General features: G+C 38.1%; 1 protein-coding gene across 1 annotated transcript in view; it reads right to left on the bottom strand.

Moving 5' to 3' along the window:
- Positions 1-18,926, bottom strand: part of net1 (neuroepithelial cell transforming 1) — a 28,670-nt gene extending 9,744 nt beyond the window's left edge. Inside the window, exons 1-3 of the mRNA XM_053508552.1 lie at positions 18,735-18,926; positions 9,767-9,833; positions 2,307-2,366 (exon numbers count right to left, since the gene is read on the bottom strand). Coding sequence (XP_053364527.1) covers positions 2,307-2,366; positions 9,767-9,833; positions 18,735-18,847 — 240 coding nt within the window. The 5' untranslated portion in view covers positions 18,848-18,926. The remainder of the gene's footprint in view (positions 1-2,306; positions 2,367-9,766; positions 9,834-18,734) is intronic.
- Positions 18,927-19,473: the final 547 nt, after the last annotated feature.

Raw genomic sequence — 19,473 nt, 5'->3', positions numbered from 1 at the left:
AATTTGAATTCCTGAAACTTCCATAAACAAAGAAGAACTTTTTTTTCTTAATTTTTTTGTTTTGTTGTTTTACTCAGGAGTGTGTTTTAATTTACACACAAGATGACTAATTCCCATAATCCTCAACTGACCCCTTAAAAAGAATTATTGCATTTTGATATCCAATCCTTCATTTTTTTTATCCAGTCTCCTATAGTTTCAAAATATATGTTTAATAGGAAGACAGCACGTCTACCTAAATTTATTTAGCTTATTTGGGCTGGGTGGGTGGGTTCCTACAGTGGACGCTGAGGCAGTGCAAAAGGATGCACATTAAAGGACCTTGGTTGGGGGTTGTTGTCACATCCTTGTACAATGCTAATTTCACTCCAAGCAGTCTCCACATGTGTGGTCTTTTAAAGGAGTTCCTGGGAGGCCAGGCCTTCAGATGTGTAGGCAACTTTCTACACTGATGGTATCCAAGCACTAGTGAAACGCTGGGATAAGTGCATGAGTGTAGCAGAGGATTATATCCAGAAATAATATTGCTGCTTCTGTAGAGGGGTCGCTGTAGGAGTTTTTATTCTCACAAAAGTCCCGGTTTGATTTGAACACCCCTTCAAGTCAATATGGTTTCATTTTAATAAAGGCTCCGAACTTTCAGCCCTAACCCGACATCTAATCTCTGGACCTTGAGCATGTGCATAATGGAAAAATCTTCTCTGCGCTTTCTTTTTCAGTGTATTGTATCACCAGAAGCATTAGACTGTCAATTACTCAGCAGTTTAAGAGCGTTGACTAAGGGAACATGCCCACAAAACACAACCTGTTGCTACCAAACAGAACAATTAACCAATACCCTTCCACACACCCCTCACTGTAAACAGACTCTTACACAACACTGTCTATACTAAATGGTCCCAGGCAAACATATAAACTGAAAATGTACACTTCCTTGCCCCTGCATGTTCACACTTGTTCTCACTTTTTTACCCGAGCAATTTATTTCATTTCATTATCCGTCATTCATTGAGCAATTAATATAACGTTTGTAATTGTTTCCTGGGATGATACATTTACCAGATGGATGACTAACTTGTCGGAACACTCAATTCTTTACAGGAATATAAGAGATTCAGTTTCAATTCCCCCCGTGACCCTGAATACACGATAAAGCGGTAGAGAAGATGAATGAGTTTCAATTTCTAACTTCTCAATGCAAACAGTGTATGTTTTGACACTCAAGGTAGAAATCTGATAACCTCAACATTACACCTACTTGCAACCTCAACATTGACGTGGATGATTAAAATATGGCCGTGTCTCAAAGACGATAATTTTTTATGTCAGTCATTCGATACACAAGGGTGCGTTAACTTACTGACATTTACTGGCTTACGGTGCCAACAGTTTTGTTTCTCAGTTCAGGTGATACCTGGGGTGGTGGTCGTGGGGGTTTTAGTGAACACCTGCAACAGGGGTCCCTTCCCCCCTCCCTGCACAAACACGCATGAGGGTGTGTGCTGTTGTGTTTGAAAAGGAGGGGGAGGTGGAGGGGGGCTGGGTGAGGTTTAGAACTTGGAATTGCAATAAAGTTTAATTTCTCATTTTCTTGCATTTGATTGATGTGTAAATGATGCACCCATGCTGCATCTTATATAACTGTCATGAAAGAAACTGTTGCTATTGGTGTATAAAGAAATAATTCATCCCTGCCAAAAGAGAGAGAATAAAGGATCACAGAGGGTAAAAAAAGAGAAAAGAATAAAGGATCATAGAGAAGGAGAATTTTTTTAATAAAAATGATATCTAAAACATTACAAAGCAAAAGGATCGTAGAATGCTCTAAGTGGATAATTTCCTAACATGGCCATAGGGCCAAGATAACCTACAGTATGAAAATAAATGTGACTGACCTCTCTCTTAATCATTTTATTATGAATAGGAGTTTTTCCAGCGTAAACTATCAACATTTCGGTGTCTAATGATACAATTTATTACATGGAATGAGTGCAGTATTACTGTTCTGCCTGACAGGCTGTTTGATCATTCTGTCTAATTCCAGTTAAATTCTATCACGTAATAAATAATAAAGGCCCCAAGTTGTTTCTAAAAGACTAAATTGTGCAGTTTATTTTTTTTAGATATATGTGTTGTTCATGTAGAGACTTTATTTGAATTTGGAAATTTCATGTGGGCATTAATAAGTTTGTTCAGACAATTTGAGTATTCAATTATTAATCAGCTGTGGTGCTGATTCTGAGACCTTGGAAATAAGATGAGTTCACAAGTACCTCATTCCCCTGTTTCAACACATACACGCTCACCTTAAAGTCAAAGCTGCACAGACTGACTGCATCTTCGTCTTTGTCTCTGCGTTTCCGTTTCTGTAGAGAGACAAAAGGCTGTTACAATTCAATAAGCACAGACTTCATTTAGAAAGCCTAAATATACTCCCTGGCACACAAAACACAATTTCCTCAATACACATTCTCACTAAACACTAAGATTGTAAAAAGAAAAAAAGGCTGGACTTTCTCTCGCTCTTTCTTATTCATTTAGTTCACTGCCTGTTGCTTCAGACGTGGTTGCCTGAAGGCTGGGTGGCTGCTTAAAGCACACAGTACTGTGGTTTACAATGTCCCACACGGAGGTCCATCAAACTCAGGAAGGCCATCATTAACCCCCAGGAGACTTTAGCATATGCACGTGTAAATGTATAGGTGTGTGTGGTGAGGCTCAGCAGGTTAAAAGTGTAACCTGTATTGTGTGAGAATGCTCCTGATTCACTACAGGAAGTCATTCTACAAACCTGAGACACGAAAAAATGGCAGTCATGACAGGTTAAGTGGAGACCTGCTTGCAACTTGATAAAGAAAAAGACATGACTTGTCCTCAACTTTCGAGAACACACAAATGGAGAGGCCCATAACTCTACATTTGTCCGAGGTACAGATCTGAACAGCTTGTATTACCCATTTGTGAGTGCTGCATTAACACCATGCCATGTGTGGGTCTGAGCTCAATGAGTGAGCTTCAAGGATTCTGTGTCATACCAGCACACTTCCATGGTTTGGTACAAAACTAGGACCCAGGTCCCGTTTAAGCCACAAAGATAGCAGAGTAATATAAATATGAGGATGTATATATGTTTATACATGAATATAAATAAGCAGTCAGAGATATCTTATGCAGGAATTTAGACATAAACTATACATAGTGTATTGCACATTTTTAAAAACTGTATTTTAATGACTACTTCATCTTCCATTAGTTCTTAAGAGCTTTTGTAATGTAATGTGCATTTGATTGGAGAAGTTCTAGGACAGAAATTTGTAGATGTACACATCTAGTATTTTGATACTGAAGGCGTTTAAATCAAATTTCAAGAACATAAGATTTACCAAAATAAAAGCTATGTGAACGTCTACCTTGATGGACCAACAGTGAGTTACATCGATTTTTTTAAATTATTGTCCTACTTTTGCACTAGGAAACAACAAAGCAATAATTTCTAACTACATGTCTAAAACTGATTTGACGCAAATTCGCTATGACACTGTTCAACAACGAGTGCGAATGGCTGCCTTAAACGCTTCCTTAACGCTTAACCTCATACTCCAGTACACCTATCCTGAATGGCAACTACGCTAATTCTCTCCATCTTTTCTGTATTTCTCTACCCATCCCGAGGTATTTAGTAGACAAAGGCCAACCCTGCGAGGTTTCCAAGGCATCTTGAGAAGGACCTGCTCCAGCTAAATTCTGCTTTATGATGGCTGGAGCTACCATCCTGCTCCTGTGCTTCCAGTGATCCAGACGCCATCTGCCCTCTGCTGAACTGAATCTACACAACTTCTGTTATATTGAACTTTCACCTGCACAACACACATGATGTTATTTCTATCTGTTATCACCCAGATGAGGATGGGTTCCCTGTTGAGTCTGGTTCCTCTCAAGGTTTCTTCCTATCTCAGGGAGTTTTTCCTTGCCACTGTCGTCGTCACCCTTGGCTTGCTCATCAGAAACATTTCATTTATCATTCATTCATTTCATTATTATCTAGACACATTTTTCTCACACATACACACTTCCAAATATTTTCTTTTCTTTTCTAGAAAAAAAAAAAAAAAAGTTTAATTTTTTTTGTGAAGCTGCTTTGAGACAATGACCATTGTTAAAAGCGCTATATAAATAAAATTGAATTGAATTAAATTGAATTCCTTGGGCCAATCTTATACCACTAGTTCGCTATACAAACATTTATATTTTTGCTAGTCATTTCTCATGGGAACAAACTCACAAGTCAGAAAAGCAGCAGTCGATACAAGAGACAAAGTACCAGTAACGAGTGACTAGTTCCTCACCTACGTGAACATCAGGTTATACTAGTCATCTCAATAGGGTATTTCTATAACAGCCTAATTTTGTGCATTTATGTATTTACTTTAAACTGCAGTACATATCAATGGCAAATTATATAATTCTAAGATTTTTCATGCAAAAATCCTGAAAGATCAGTGCTGTCAGCAATAGTGGTCTGGTTAAGAGCTACTAGGCTACCTTAAGCATTCACTCTTAACAGCTCTGTAATGTGAGTGTAGTTTAATGAGATAAATGGCCTGCTCATTTAGACAAATCCCCATTCAGAGACAATAGAGAGAATCAATTAGGTCTTTGATGAACAGGCGTACTTTGTACTTAGGACACAGGTTAGATGAATTACAAGCAGGTAATTTGCAGTTCAAATAAACAGAAACCAGGGTTGAATGTGGGTAATGGGCAGGAGTCATGTTGATGATGATGTCTGTGTGAAGGTCAATAGGTTGCTTAAGACCAGACAAAAAGCTGGAACTAGTGCTGCATGCTGAAAATACATGAAGTTTAATTCACGGACTATTACAAAGTAGCCTAACTATGTTTAACACATCTCCAACCTTAAATGGTCTTCATAACTAACATTAACCTGACCCTAATAAGAACCCTCACCAAAACAGAGACCAGTTATACACTGAGCAGACTGCGGAAACAAAATAAAGCATGATCAGGCCTTTGGCTTGCCAGACTAAAATGGAAAGGAAAACAGTGGAGAGTGCCCCGTGGCCTGAATATACAACATGCCTGAGAGGGATTTTCACAGCAACATCTGCTGACAGGAGATAGTCCGACATCCCTTCCCTCCCTAAATGTAGAGGATCTCATTGTTTTTGTTTTCATTTCAATTTTCCACTCACCTGAACTTGGTGGAAAAAAAACACTAACACATTAGCAGGTGGAAATTCTGAATAAAATATTTATGCTAAGACTAAACTCTGCTCATTAAAAGGAAACTGCTCTATAGGAAAACTGTCGGTATCATCCTGTATATATAAAAAACATTTCAATTGGGGGTTTAAATTAGAATCCTACTGCTGAAAACATCTGAAATTCTTTATTTTTGATAAACACACACATCATTTATAATATACATTATATTTAGACTGAAAAGTTTTGTGATGCGTTTAGCTAATTTGTTTTAGATTATAGCTCCCAAAAGCAGAAGAGCAGGGGCTTCTTTCCCTCTTTCACTATTTTTAAAATGTTAATGAGAAATCTATCACAGAAGTAGCATTACAGCATTCATGTGGCAAGTCAGCAAACTATGTGATTTCAACATATTCGCATGAAATATGGACAAGAGAACTGGAGGGTGCCAAGGACTAAAATTCTGCTGCATCAGTCTTGTCAGGTAGAGATGAAGTTAAATCCAACTCACTATCAGCAGGAAGCCAAAGATCATTGTGTCTCATCATGTAAGAAATCATAAACCCTAGCTTAGGAAGAAAAACTGGCCGTGCTTTCTGGGTGGAAACAGCAGTGTTATCCTTTCGCTCCTGTCAATCATAGCGACACCAGTCAATTGTGAGCATCTGTGAGCATGAAAGAAGGCAGATTTTCCTTCCCTTCGGGTGTTTACACTGCACTGTGATGCAGCATGAGCAGAAAAGATGTAGTTGACTAACTTCTCGGTAGAACCATACGAGAGCCACTGCTGGCTGATCGGCGTGATATTAATAAGGAAAGCTGGCTGGGAGGACAGGAATTAGCAATTTTTGAAAATTGAGAAGCTTGTTTGTGTAAGACAGTCAATGACCGCAAATCCTCTTGTAATTTTTCTCATATTTTAAAAGTCAAGTTTTTTTTGTCTAGTTTGGAACAGCTCTGGAGAACCCATGAAGTCACACCAGGGCCATTTCTCAAACAAACTGTCTGAGGAAACCAGTAAAAACACATTATTCTCTATTTGTCCCGAGGCTTTCCAACCTGCTGTAAGTCAGGCCATGGAAGTGCAGCCACATCAAACACCCCCCCACATCACCTTGTGGCAGACGTGTGTGTGTGTATATATTTAAAAAAAAGTAAGGGGTGTGTACGTGAAACATGTTCATCTTTTACCTCCATAAGGTTTTGAAGGTGAGATGGTGAAGTGCCAACTGGAAGCTTAATGAGCTCCATATGTTCATCTGATGAGCTAATGTGTGTGCGTGTTCTTGGACAAGGGGGCAGTGGATACCTTTATATCAAGGCAATTATTTGGCACAGGATGAAGAACACTCTTCCCTTCCTCTCCCTCTGATTCGCCTGAGAGGAATGATGGCTAGAGTTTCACTTGGCCTTCATAAACAGTGGAATTCACCCGGCCTCTTTATTCTCTTTCTAATCGGGCCTCTTGCGTTCTGTTCTTAATCAGACACCGGTTTACTTTTACTTCAAATAGCACTTAACTGATCCAGGAGGAACGGGAGCTTTGTAAATTCTCCTCTGACGGTGAGAGGCAGACCAGGACAAAGGAAAGCATGAGGTATCGTAGGATCAGATGTTTATCTGCTGCATCTGGGCCGCAGTCACGCACAGGCATTCAAGTTCATATGAAAGGATTAACCATGTCTATTGCCTAATGTAGCAGTCGTTATAGGGAGGAGCAACTGGACAACAAAAAATGTTGCTTTTGTTATAGCAAGTTACATAAGAAAAAAAAAAAACAAAGCTACTCCTGCTTTGTTTAAGCAATGTAATGTATACATGTAATGTATATATGTAGTGTATTCTGTTGAAATAAAGCACTAATAGAGGTATCAAATCCAGCATGTGTTCTATGCCTTACACTGGTGTTGTGGACTAGTAAAATGACCTCAAACTGCAGAATGCTAAATAGCTATTTACCTTTACTAATTTTCCATTATACTGAAGTTACAATCATGATAATGGAAGACTGACGATAAAAATGTTTCCTTAAAAAAAAAAAGGGTTACTAAATCATGTAGTGTTTTCCGTATAATATTACAGGCAAGGTGGGCTGCTAGGCCAAGGAGAAGGTGCCGCTCTGATTAGCCACCTCGCTGAACTTCTTGTCATCAGTAACGAGCAATGCAGGGTATTGTTACTATGTTTTACAGTTTACGTATAGCTAACAAATGTAGTGTCCTGCAGAACTAGCTTGTACAGTCGATGTCTAGAATTAGGTTATAATAAGGACTATTCTGACATGTTTTTCGGCTCGATGGCCAACATTTGCTTGATATTCAAAGTTTTTTTTACCTGGAAAGAATCAATCAATTAAAATAATCAACTAAAAATCTTAATTTATATTTTAGGCAAAGACGTAATTTGGTGTTTTAAAAGTAAGACAGAAAAAGTACAGAAATCCTTGTTTTATTAGAGAACATGCAGTCTTGTACGAGTAAAGTGCAGCGATATGTAAAATAAGAGACAGAAAATGAATTGTTTTTAAAACGTGTTTTGTTTTAGGTAATATACTTGCTTTACATAAGCTGTTTGAAAAAATAAAAATAAAATTGTGTATGTTATTAGAACAGAATGTCTAATGTCAGTAAGTGGCATATAATATTGCCGTGTGGCAGATGTGTACAAAGTTAATTTGCACATTTCTTACTCACATTTTATCTCCTCATTTATAAAGCTGTAGTTTAAAATAATTTATAATATTTATACTCGTTGTACTCAAAGTGGGGTCTGTGAAGCAGAGCCAGGGGGTTTGTGATGCTTTCATTTTGTTATGGTTTTTGAAGCTCATAGTTATCAAAATTATTATGTCTATAAATGATGCCAACTAAATCTAAGAACAATTTGAAAATAAAAATGGGTTAAACATGCTTGGAAAATCTTTTGGTTCCAATAAACAGGAAAATATTCTATCTTACTATATAACTATATCAGTTAGTGGTGGCGCATTAATCTGATTGGGTAAGCAGCATTCCAAGAGTGTTTCAAGTATTTAGTCTAATCTTACTAGGATTTTTCATACTACAGTGTTTCATCACTGTGCTTGTCTGAGATCACCACATAAAAGTTTTTTTGTCAGAAAGTTTCCCACTGAAATGGTTTCTATAGCAGAGTTAGCCACGTTATCAGTAAAAATGAAAGAAAGGTATATCAATACACGAGTATAACTTCTGAATTAAAAATTTAAAATGTTAATCAAAAGAGTCAATTAAATTAGATTTTTACTTTTTGACTAATTTTGACTAATTTCAACAGCATTAATGTTTGTGTTATTTGTCACAAGCAGCATTAAAAATTTCTAAAAGCACTCAATTCAATAAATTAAATTTGTATAGCGCTTTCAACAAGTCATTTTCGTAGAGCAGCTTTACACAATTAAAAGATTGCTGCTTGTTTAAATTACACGTGTCATACAAATTGATAATCTTTTTTTCCACGCCAACTTTCTGCTCCACACTCCAGTCCAGGAGGACACTCATCCCCACCCCATTTTCTGATTGGCTGGATCAGAGATGTTGCAGAATTCTTGTTTTATACGTCTCTATTAGTGTTTAGTATATGTCCGTTTTTAATAGCTGGATTTAGTTTTAGCACAGTTTTAGGGAACTACTCAGTGTTAGCCTTTTAGTTAATTTTTTTTTCTCTATTCTAAGCTCCACATTTAATCCCTTTTGCACAATTAAACCTTTTGTTCCTGTTGGAATCTTATAAGAGCTACAAGGCTTCAAGAGCAACAAACAGGGTAACGATATACATCATACTGTATTCTGTCTCGTCATAAAACCTGAATTGATATATAACTTGATATGGATTCCTGGGAAATAAAAAATATCATTAGACAATATCTAATTCATTGTAATCCTTATCAATTGCTCATTAACCACAGACTCATTAAGTGGCTTAAACAGCCAATGACTAACGGACTTAAGAAAGCCACATGACTTACTGGCATTTTCTAGCTTTCTAGTTGATCTATCGTCATTAGTAAAAAAAATACTAACATTTGAATCAGAAAGTCTGGTAACTTAACACAACATACACACATGATGTCTAGCTGGCTGGTTTAGTCTGTTACAGAGACAGCTAAGGATCTAAATCTATATCAGCAAAAACAGTTATGCAAACCCAAGAAAGATCTGCGGGTGAGGATGAACAGAACAGAACGTTCACCAGTGTTAAAGGTCAGGGCAGAAAGAGCCACTCTGAACTCCAAAACAGGTTCCCCAGATGTGTGGGCGAACACAAACGTACACACACACACTATGAGACACTGTTTACATCAGGAGGAGAAGAGATTAGCAGTTCTCTTTGCGCCAAACCCATAAACACACTCCCTAACAGAGTTTACAGTCTCTTCTCTTTGTCCAAAAGCCCTGTAAGGTGTTGGATGACAAGTGGATCACTTTATCCACAAAAACATCTCCTCTAGCATTCTAGGATTATATCCACTAAAAATACCTCAGTGGAAATGTCGACGTCTTCTGAAAACAGATAGTGTACTCACCAAAGTGAAGTCCCACTGAGGGCCGGGTGTACGGAAGGAGAAGGAACTTCCTCTTCTCAGTGGAGGCCTAGGACAAACAAAATCATGAAATAAGAACAAATATTAAAATACAAACTGCTGTTAATTTATAACTAATTTCTAGAACATAAAAAAAGTCATAGAGAACATTTTGTTAAACAAGCCAGCGAGGCTGTACATGAGGTGCTTGATCACAAGACGACTCTAACATGTATGTTGTTTGTACCTGTGCAATAATAGTCAACAATTTACTGCCACCCAAAAGCTCTTTTAAACATCATACATTTGCATTAGTTTTAGTTTGGGAAAGAGAAATGAAAATAAGAGTGCCCTTTATAATAAAAAAGGAAAAATTACACCTTTTTCAACACCACATAGCAGAATCGTTAGCCATATATGTTTAGACAGGACATCCGCTACCCAAGTCACCTTCTACTTGTCATTTCATCCTGCATAGTCTTTACAGACAGGCGCACATACTAGGATTATAAAAAAAAAAAAAACAGTATAAAATTACTAGTCAAAATTAAACCCCTAGAGATATTCCAGTAATTATATTACCCCATCTATCCATGTAACACTAATCCAGTCCAAACAGGCCTAGTCATCTCCCTCGCCAGAACTCATATACACTGTGCTTATGACATCAGACCGTCACAGCCTCATGTGGTTCTTACAGAGCTGAAGGCACACAATCGTCTTATGGTCATATAATCTCTCTTTATTAAATCTAAGAGGCCCGAATCTGCTCCGAATCCCACTGAACCACTTTTGGGTTTGTCCGTTTTCGATTCGAAATTAGCTCATACTTTAGTAAATTATTTAGGTAATCTTAATGTTAAATTCCCAAAAAGAATTACAAAAATGAATACCTCAGGTTTACTTGAAAACACAATCTGCAAAAACCCATATATTTTTTTAAGATAACTGCTTTATCTATTGATTATAGGCGGTGCATTACCACCACCTATTGGACTGGAGAGTGGACCAGAAAATAAGTACCACTTTGCATGTAACATTTAAACAAAACAAGTTACCCAACATTTTAATGTTTTAGATAATTTGTCATTTTTAGTCATTTAAAATCTAGCTGGTTCAGACAAATTAGAAAATAAACGTCATTACTACTGAATCGAACAGCACAACACCCAAAAAACCTTTTTGAATCGACATAAGAGTGGAGAGTTAATAATAACAGCAAAGGGAGACTAAATCTGGAACAGGACATTTAAAAAGCATATCCAGGCTTAAGAGTCCACACATTTTTGGCCATATAAGTGTACTAGTTTGGCACTAACGTAATTTGGCATGAACTAGATCATCATATGTTATTGCTACTATTCGCTACCACTATTAAAGCTAGTCAGGTTTCAAAGCTTACAAAAACAAGAGTTGCAGACTGGAGCTTTTGTTAAGCCTGTGATTTACCCTAGCTAACGAATTTGTCATCTCTCCAGTTATGCATATGTATTTCTCTAGTTTCAATTCCTATAACTCTATTTAAATATATACACCTCACTAATTAAACCAATTAACTTTACCAGTGAGCCATCGGGTTACAATACAGTATCCCATACACACATGGTGTACGTACCACACCCCGAGCCTTGTGTAGCGCTGCTTCCTGTGATGCTGCATCTCCTATTAATGGCTGCAAAAGCAGACCGAGAGGAACGAAGCTGCCCAAAGCAAGCGATGGCACCAACTCTAAATCCTCTTGCTTCTGCAGTCATTCAGAGGACCCTGTGCACTACTTCCTCATGTGCTCTCTTTGTTAAAAAGCAGTGTCACTCTTTCTTTATTTGGGGCCTGGTAACAACTGTGCGTGTGGGGTCATGTTGACACAGATAACGAGTCCTTTTTTCAGACGCACAGGTGAGAGAACCCCCCCCCGGGACATTCCCGTATTCATCAGCTTATCTGCAGTGCATGAGTCTGAATGGCGTTAACACTCACTGAGCATCTGAGTGGATCACTTCAACCACACAGGATGCATTGATTTATTTATCAGAGGTATCAGCTAGTGCTCGGGAACCTCTGCAATCTTTCAGATGTTCCCGTGGTATATCCAAGTTATCTACATAAACTGTACTTTAAAGACTAACACAAATATTGCCCCTTTTAACAGTAGTTTCTCCACATCCCTCTCTTTACCATAGAAACTATTTTATTATTGCTATAAAAGCTTTGCACCAGGGTTGACTATTTAAATTAATAAGAATATTTACTTAAAATATAATTAGCATTGAAACTAGGTATTTATAAGATATATAACTAGAACATTATGGAATGTTTTACAGATTACGGTGTTAAAATCAAAGTCTTCATTAATATGTTTTGTAGATTTCTCTATGTTCCTCTATAAGCTTCCTTGACCTAAAATTTAATAGGCTTGTGGTAGCTCAGTGGTGAAGACATTGAACTACTGAGCAGATGGTCATAATTTTAAATCCCAGCATCGGCAGTACTTGAGATTAAACTGCTCAGTTTTAGACAAGATATAATGTTTATCTCTTAGGATAAACGAGGGACGTCTGAATATAATCTGATATATATATTTATATATTGTGAATATAAAATCTGAAGAAAGGTTTTGTAAAGTTTTCTGAAGAAACGATGCTTCCTAACAAATAAACATACCTGTTTTATATGTTGACAAAGAAGAAGGGATGAGGACACTGGTAAGTATTTCATCTCTTGATCCATTTTAAAATTATTTAGTCATTTATCCTTTGTCTGCATTTACCCTTTGATTAGATAGAAGGACAGAGGGGTAACTCGACATGTCGTCGCCCCCCCCGTTTTTAAAAAGCACATAAGGACTGAGGCATTCTTATCATTCTGAGGTTAATTGTTTCAAGTGCTTTAATACTTTTGGAACACCACACTTGCCTTTCTGCAGCTGCTGTCCCCTTCTCTTACCCATGTGTTACTGCAGCACACAGGGAATGTGGTCATAGCTAACAGAGTCCGGGTGGTCTATAAAACTCTTTTAGAGCTTGACGATGCCCCTTAGCTTTGCTCGCTCGGTCGGTCGGTCCTCTTTTTAGTCTTAAACGTAGCCGCCTAGCCTATAACCTTACATCATGTGGTTTTATGATGTAAGGTTCTGTGACTCTGAAGTCCAATGAATATATATCTGGCACTGAGAGCCAATCAAATTTCATCCCTCAATATTGTAAAAATTAAAAGCCTGAAAAGTGTAAAAAAAGATATGAGCTACTCTGCACTATTAATCGCCGCGGTGCTAATTCACAGCCTATCACAGTTGTGTTAAAAAGTTGATTGAGACTGTGTGCTTCCAATGATGAAGGTGGTGCACTCCCCCCCTTCACTTACAACAAGCAAGTACATGAAAGACTCTAAAAGAAAACAGTGGGGCCTGAGGCATCGTGCATGAGGAGCAGAAATAAGAAGGCGCTTTTCATTACCTCACAAATACTGCGGCCACAACCCAAGCCGGTCAACTGAAGCCTCTTGTACAAACCTGTAGCTGTGCATCATCCTTACAAAACTCCCCGACATTGTTACTAGGAAAGAAGTGAGCTCATATCTTGTGTATGAGAGTAGGTGTGATGTGGGGATCAGATCACTGTCGCATAATAGGTGAGCGGATTAGTGAACGAGAATGTGATACGGGTGAGAGAAAAATGGAAGAATGGGCTATAAATTGCCTGAAGGTTTAGAGGAATTTCCACATCAATGCCGGATTATGGTTACTGAATGATCGCAGGAAATAGCAAGCAAACCCGAACTGTGTGTGAGGGGTTTGCAGGCCTGGGTGATGTAAGAAATGTTTAGGTTGTTTCCGGGATCACATTAAAGAAAGCCTATTATGCAAATTACACTTTTTTTTTTGGCATTTTCAGAAGTTGAGGGGGGGAAAAAGTTGTTGTTTTTGTTGTTGTTGTCCTTTCCCCATTTTATAAGTGTTATTAGCCAGACTTTAAATAATACAATTCTATTTTTCTCCCTATTGTGACCTCATAAAAGAAGAGCCCCTTCCCAGGCTTGCTGCTCAGCTCTATTGTTCTCTTGTAAGGTGTAGCTTGGCGGTAGCTCACATGCATAAACTAAAATAGCACAGTTGAATGATGAGTAAAAGAAATTGAGCTCTGAGACTGGTGTTAACCGGTGGGGTCTCTAAGTGCTGGTGTAAAATAGGCACAACCCTTGTGACCTATCTGGGATATAAACCATAGCTGCAAACATAGTAGTTATACTAAAAATATAGTAAAAATAAAGTCATTGCTTTAGAGGGATGCTTTACTCATAGTAAACATCTCTTTTGGAAAACATTCTTGTGTCCACTAATGCCACAAAAAGGCTAAGACATGATATGATAAAAGGATGCGTGGTGATAAAGTTAAATAAATAAAAAGCTCCTTCTTGACTGATTTTCTTGGCTAAATAAATAAAGCTCTTTCTTCCACTGCTGGTTCTGTGTGCTTTCTTTCAGTACAGCCGGGGGTCAAGGGTGTAGCATGTAGTAAAAATACTGCTGAGGGTCAGGAGTTGTAGCCAACAGTTGCCTCTGTGTCTCAAAATACCAAAATCAGGAGAAGCATAAAAGTGCTGCTTCTACGTTGTCTACCTTTGCTGTTATAATAAGCTAGCACACATATGAAGAGCGTTTCACTAGATTTAAGTGTGTCTGCAGGGTTTTGTAATCATTTAGCCAAGAGAACATTAGAGAAGTCAGGCACTGATGATGTCACGTGATATCACATGAAGGTGCTCAGTGGGGTTGAGGTCAGGGTTCAGTGTAGGACGATTGAGGTCTTCGACACAGTCATGTCTTTTTTCTCTCTCATAATTTAGTCAACATACTTAGAATTTATCCACTTATTCCCATAAATGACATTTGAACTCACCCTTAAAAACCCACGTAAATGTTGATGAAATGGTCAACAACCCACCTCTCCGAATCTCATCCACCCTTCCTCCCACAGATGCTTGAAGACATGAGATAATGGGACAACGCATCAGAACAATACTATATTTCCCGCAGTCTACCGCTTACATCATCCTCCTCACTCCCACACAAACGCCACGGGCCTTTTCTGACACGCTCAGAAAGACAAGCTCAAATCACAATACGAATAAACTTCATTAAGAATTCCTGTGAAGTAATAAATAAGGAGAGCCCACGTTAATCTTTTCCACGTATGTCTCTGTGCGTATGAATGACATCCGATGATGTGTGGGACACATTTGTCATCTAGAGGTCCTTGGAACTGGGTAGTAAAGCTGATCACGAACGACATTGACGGCCTACGACTCAAGAATGCAAGTTATAGGGATTATAGAAAAGACCTTATTTCTAAGAAATAAACTGTCAAATAAAAATGGGGTTGCGTCACAGAAAAAAAGCCTCGAGTGTATGGATGAAGAGATGGGAGGGACAAGGGGGAGTCAGCATAGACATTTCCAAGGAGTGCACTCCGCAAACAAGCAGGGTACTTAGTCATTAAGATCACATCAGTATGAGAAAAGCCTTTTTTTTTTATCTAAAGCTCTGACCAGTTTGTAATCACAGATTACTCCATAGCAACAGACCAGACACAATAACAAAACATTTTTATAGTTTTAGTCTCATGAGAAACGATAACCCCTTAGCACTGCGTCTAAATCCATTTCATTCGTCTGAAAAGTGAGTGTATTATTTAAAATTCCCTGCCTTGAGATACATCTGCTACTCTTGCTCTGTAAAGCCTTGTCTCTCTCACTGGTTTGTTTTTTCTTTCTCTCCCTCTTTAGCGAGATGCCCCCTTCTACTGCTATATTCATGGCGAGAGTCAGTTTTTGTTATTAGATATTAAAACTAGCTAAGATGTTTTCCTAAGAACTTTAAAACTACATTTGGATTTACTCATTTAAAAACTTTTTTTATAAGTGTCAACTGAATAAAACAAGTTTCTCACGGGAGTAAAAGAATTAGTCAAATAAAATATGTTTTACATGATAAACAATATGGTGAATTTTCTCCTGATAATAAAAATTTGATTTTTTTTAATGCTTGAATGATTAATAGGTCGCTGTGTGGCTTAACGAACTGGTCAGGTACAGGGACTGGACAGAAAACAAGAGCCAAGAAGAAAACAATTTTGAAGCACAATATAAAGAAAAGAGGGAGGCACACGACTTCTGTACACTACTGTATGTAATGTACTGTACAGTGACGGCTGGTGCAAAAAAAATTTGTTGGGGGGGGCGCAAACAAAATTTTAATTAAACTCTTAATTGCCTGTAAATAGCCATTTATCAGGTGTTTAAGCATCATTACTACTAGTATAAAATAAAGGCATGACTCATATCGCATCCAGTTAGCCAGCTCTGCTTGCCATAAGACGTGCTGGAAAAGCACCGAGTGTAAGCTCGACCGTGATCACTTGACTGCTGCTTAATTAAAAGATCAGGTCGATCTGGTCCAAGCTCTTTAACTTTTTTTCTTTCTCCGTCCGATCGTCTTGCGAAGAAGTATTTTAGCAAAGAAATCACAGAATTGTCTCTCATCTTTATCTGGCTTCCACGTTGATCACTATTCAATACATTAAATAATTAATCTGATGACCGTTAATAAGACTCGATGAGAATGGTCCAATCACATGAGCCCAAATATTTTTTTAAATATATTGATTTGCTAAGAACAGAAGTGGGAGGGTTCAGGGCGCACAGTGCTGGATGATTTGAAAAAATCCAATTAGAGCTCAGCCTCCAATCACATGCTTTTCAAAAATTGACGTGCCTACATAGACACTCGATTGTCCGGTGCCCCACGTACACAAACACAAATGAATACAATGATTTTTTTTTTTTTTGTAAATAAATTATATTAAGAAATAAGCGGAATATTGTGACTATATGACTTTCATTATTAAAATAAATTATGTTAAATAATTACATGTTAAAGTAGCATTCTTCTCTGCCTAACTTTAAGGGGGCGGCGCCCCAGCGCCCCTTATTGACTGCCCGCCACTGGTACTGTATGAAATGTTTTTTCAGAAAATCATGATCAGTAACAATCAATGCCTCAATTATAATACACAAGTACATAACTGCTACATTTTGGGTGGGTTCAAAAGTTCAAAACCTCACTTCACTTCATGGGTCGTTAGTTTCTTGAGTGCTGGAACTTGTGCTGAAATTTCACTACGTTTTTACCAATATTATTGACACCTTTGTTATTTATACTACGATACACACTACGATAAATACAGTACATAACATTATTAAAGAATAATCTATATAGCATAGTACGGCTTTGTGTGTGTGTGTGTGTGTGTGTGTGTGTGTGTGGTGTGCACGCAGTCATCTCTTTTCTTGTGAAGAGATGACATGTGTTTACATGTTCTGGTTTCATACATACAGTACAAGTGTACTCCAAATGCGTCGCAATGTGCTGTAGCTTTGCTTACTACTGGGAAACCTTTGATCCGACCATTCCCTGTGTATGGAGACTTCTGGGACGGTGTGTAATTTATTTTCCTAAACTTACCATGTCCAAAGTTAGATTTAATATTCAATACTTTATTAAGGGGTCATGGGAAAGAGTAAAAAGGTTGGCATGAAACTTGGAAGCTTTCAGTTTCAGTGCCAATGTAAACTCTGTTTACACACTAAATGGACAAAAGTATTTGGCCAAACTTCAATGACACTGTATCCAAACTGTACTTCAATATGGAGTTGGTCCCCCTTTTGCTGCTATAATAGCCTTCACTCTTCTTGGAACATTTTGTGGGAATTCGTGCCCATTCATTCTGTAGAGCATTTATGAGGTCAGGCACTTATGTTGGACGAGAAGGCCTGGCCCACAAGCTCTGTTCCAGTTCATCCCAAAGGTGCTCGATAAAGTTAAGGTCAGGGCTTTCAAGGCCAGTCAAACCTTCAATGGCGCAGTGGTAAAGTGCGCCATTCGGAGTTCGATCCCTCTCTGTAACCCCTCGCAGCCGGAGGTCTGGAGAGAGCTGATTGGCCGAGCTCTCTCATAGGGGAGGGATAAGAGGTACTTAGTGCTCCCACATTAATCATGGGTCTACAGCCAATCAGGGGCTTCTGTGAGCTTGCGGAAGGAGAGGATAGCGCTGTCCTCAGAGTGTGAACTTATGACGAACTTAATGTCTTTATAGTGTTTGCTTCATGTTGGAATAAATTTTTAAAAAGGCCCTTCCACTAAGTTCAAGTGCATCATCCAAGATGTCTTGGTATGCTGAAGCATTATAAATGCCGTTTACTGGGGATAACAAAGAATTAATTGAAACACCTGAATTCAATAGTTAACAGGTTTGGGCAAATACATTTGTCAGTACAGTATAGTGCATCTCTGGCTCTTAACACAAGCTTTGCTATGATTTTTTTTATATATTTTTTTATGCTGAAGCATCATATCCGTGTATGCAGCGACATCATGCGGTGACACGAGGGAATGACACCTGACGAGCACCTGCTGTTCATTGTAGGTAACTAAATAAAAACCTTGATTAAAAAAGTCAGTTTAATGCTTTGTATTGATTGTATGCACTGGTACAACTTCCTTTTTTTCTTTCTTTGTTTTTAACGCTTTTTGATATGGGTTTTATACAGAAAATAAAGATGTGCTGTAAACAAATAAGCTAAATGCTAAAATAAAGTTGTAATTTTAAGTATTAATTAAAGTATTTAATTTTGATTATGAGAAATAAGTAGAAAAAAATGTTTACAAAAATGTGAAGAGCTGATAAGCTACAGGCTTTGAAACACATTTAAACAGAATATAATACGTATTATGTAAAAAAAAAATAACTGAAAATGAGCAAGAAGCAAATGATACAAGAGAAGATGAAGAACTAGACGTATGAATAGCAGGAAGTAAAAAAGTGAGAGTTAAAATGAGGTTAAATACTGTTTGTAGTAAATATAGCGAGACCCGGGTTAGCATGTCTGGCTAGCCGCCATGTTCTCCCTCTCTCACCGCTGGCTGTTGTTGTTGCTCTCGGGGGAGGAAGCACCAGACTTTCTCTTGCAGCTCGCCTCTCTCTTTGGCCGCGCACTCCTCGTCTCTTGTGTCTCGTCGGTCTCCTCCATTTCAAGCAAGGCTGCAAAATATTTACGAATGAAATGTAAACCGGGGGGAAATGTATGTGCCCGAACTGATATGGACTGAGTTTGAATATGGCGGAAGCTCCAATTGTGACCAATCAGAAAGAGAATAGGTAGTGGTTGCCAGGTTACAAGGTTGAATGGGCGGGGTTATTTTGAAAGCGGTTATTCTGTGTACAGTGAAAAGCGCCATTGTCGTGTAACTGACGTTCTGGTGTTTGCTCTGTATTTAATTCGCTGTTAACTCAGCAGTGAACTTACCCCCAGCTTGTATGTTTGATTAACAAGCTGAACTACAGTGATACTTTTGTGTGGAGAAAAAAAAAAGGCTTCAAGGAAATACAAGGTTCTGCCATCTGCTGGTTACAGAAACAAACTGTTCCTACAGAGATAAAGATGACACAACAAAAAACCTCCTGCCATTTTGCCTGGGAAACTTTATTACATAATAAAAGTTTGTACACCTTCTAGTTTAATGGTATTTCCTGATTTTTATTTCTTTCTACAGTGTGTGAAATTGTCAAAAAAATCCTTGTCCAAGGATCATCTTACAAGACCCAAGAGCTGCAGTTTTGGAGTTGCCCTGATCGAGTCGTCTGACTAACACAATT

This window comes from Clarias gariepinus, chromosome 12, assembly GCF_024256425.1.
Source record: "Clarias gariepinus isolate MV-2021 ecotype Netherlands chromosome 12, CGAR_prim_01v2, whole genome shotgun sequence".
Taxonomy (NCBI): domain Eukaryota; kingdom Metazoa; phylum Chordata; class Actinopteri; order Siluriformes; family Clariidae; genus Clarias; species Clarias gariepinus.
The sequence above is the reverse complement of the archived record's forward strand: the minus strand, read 5'-3'. Positions and strand labels throughout refer to the sequence as shown.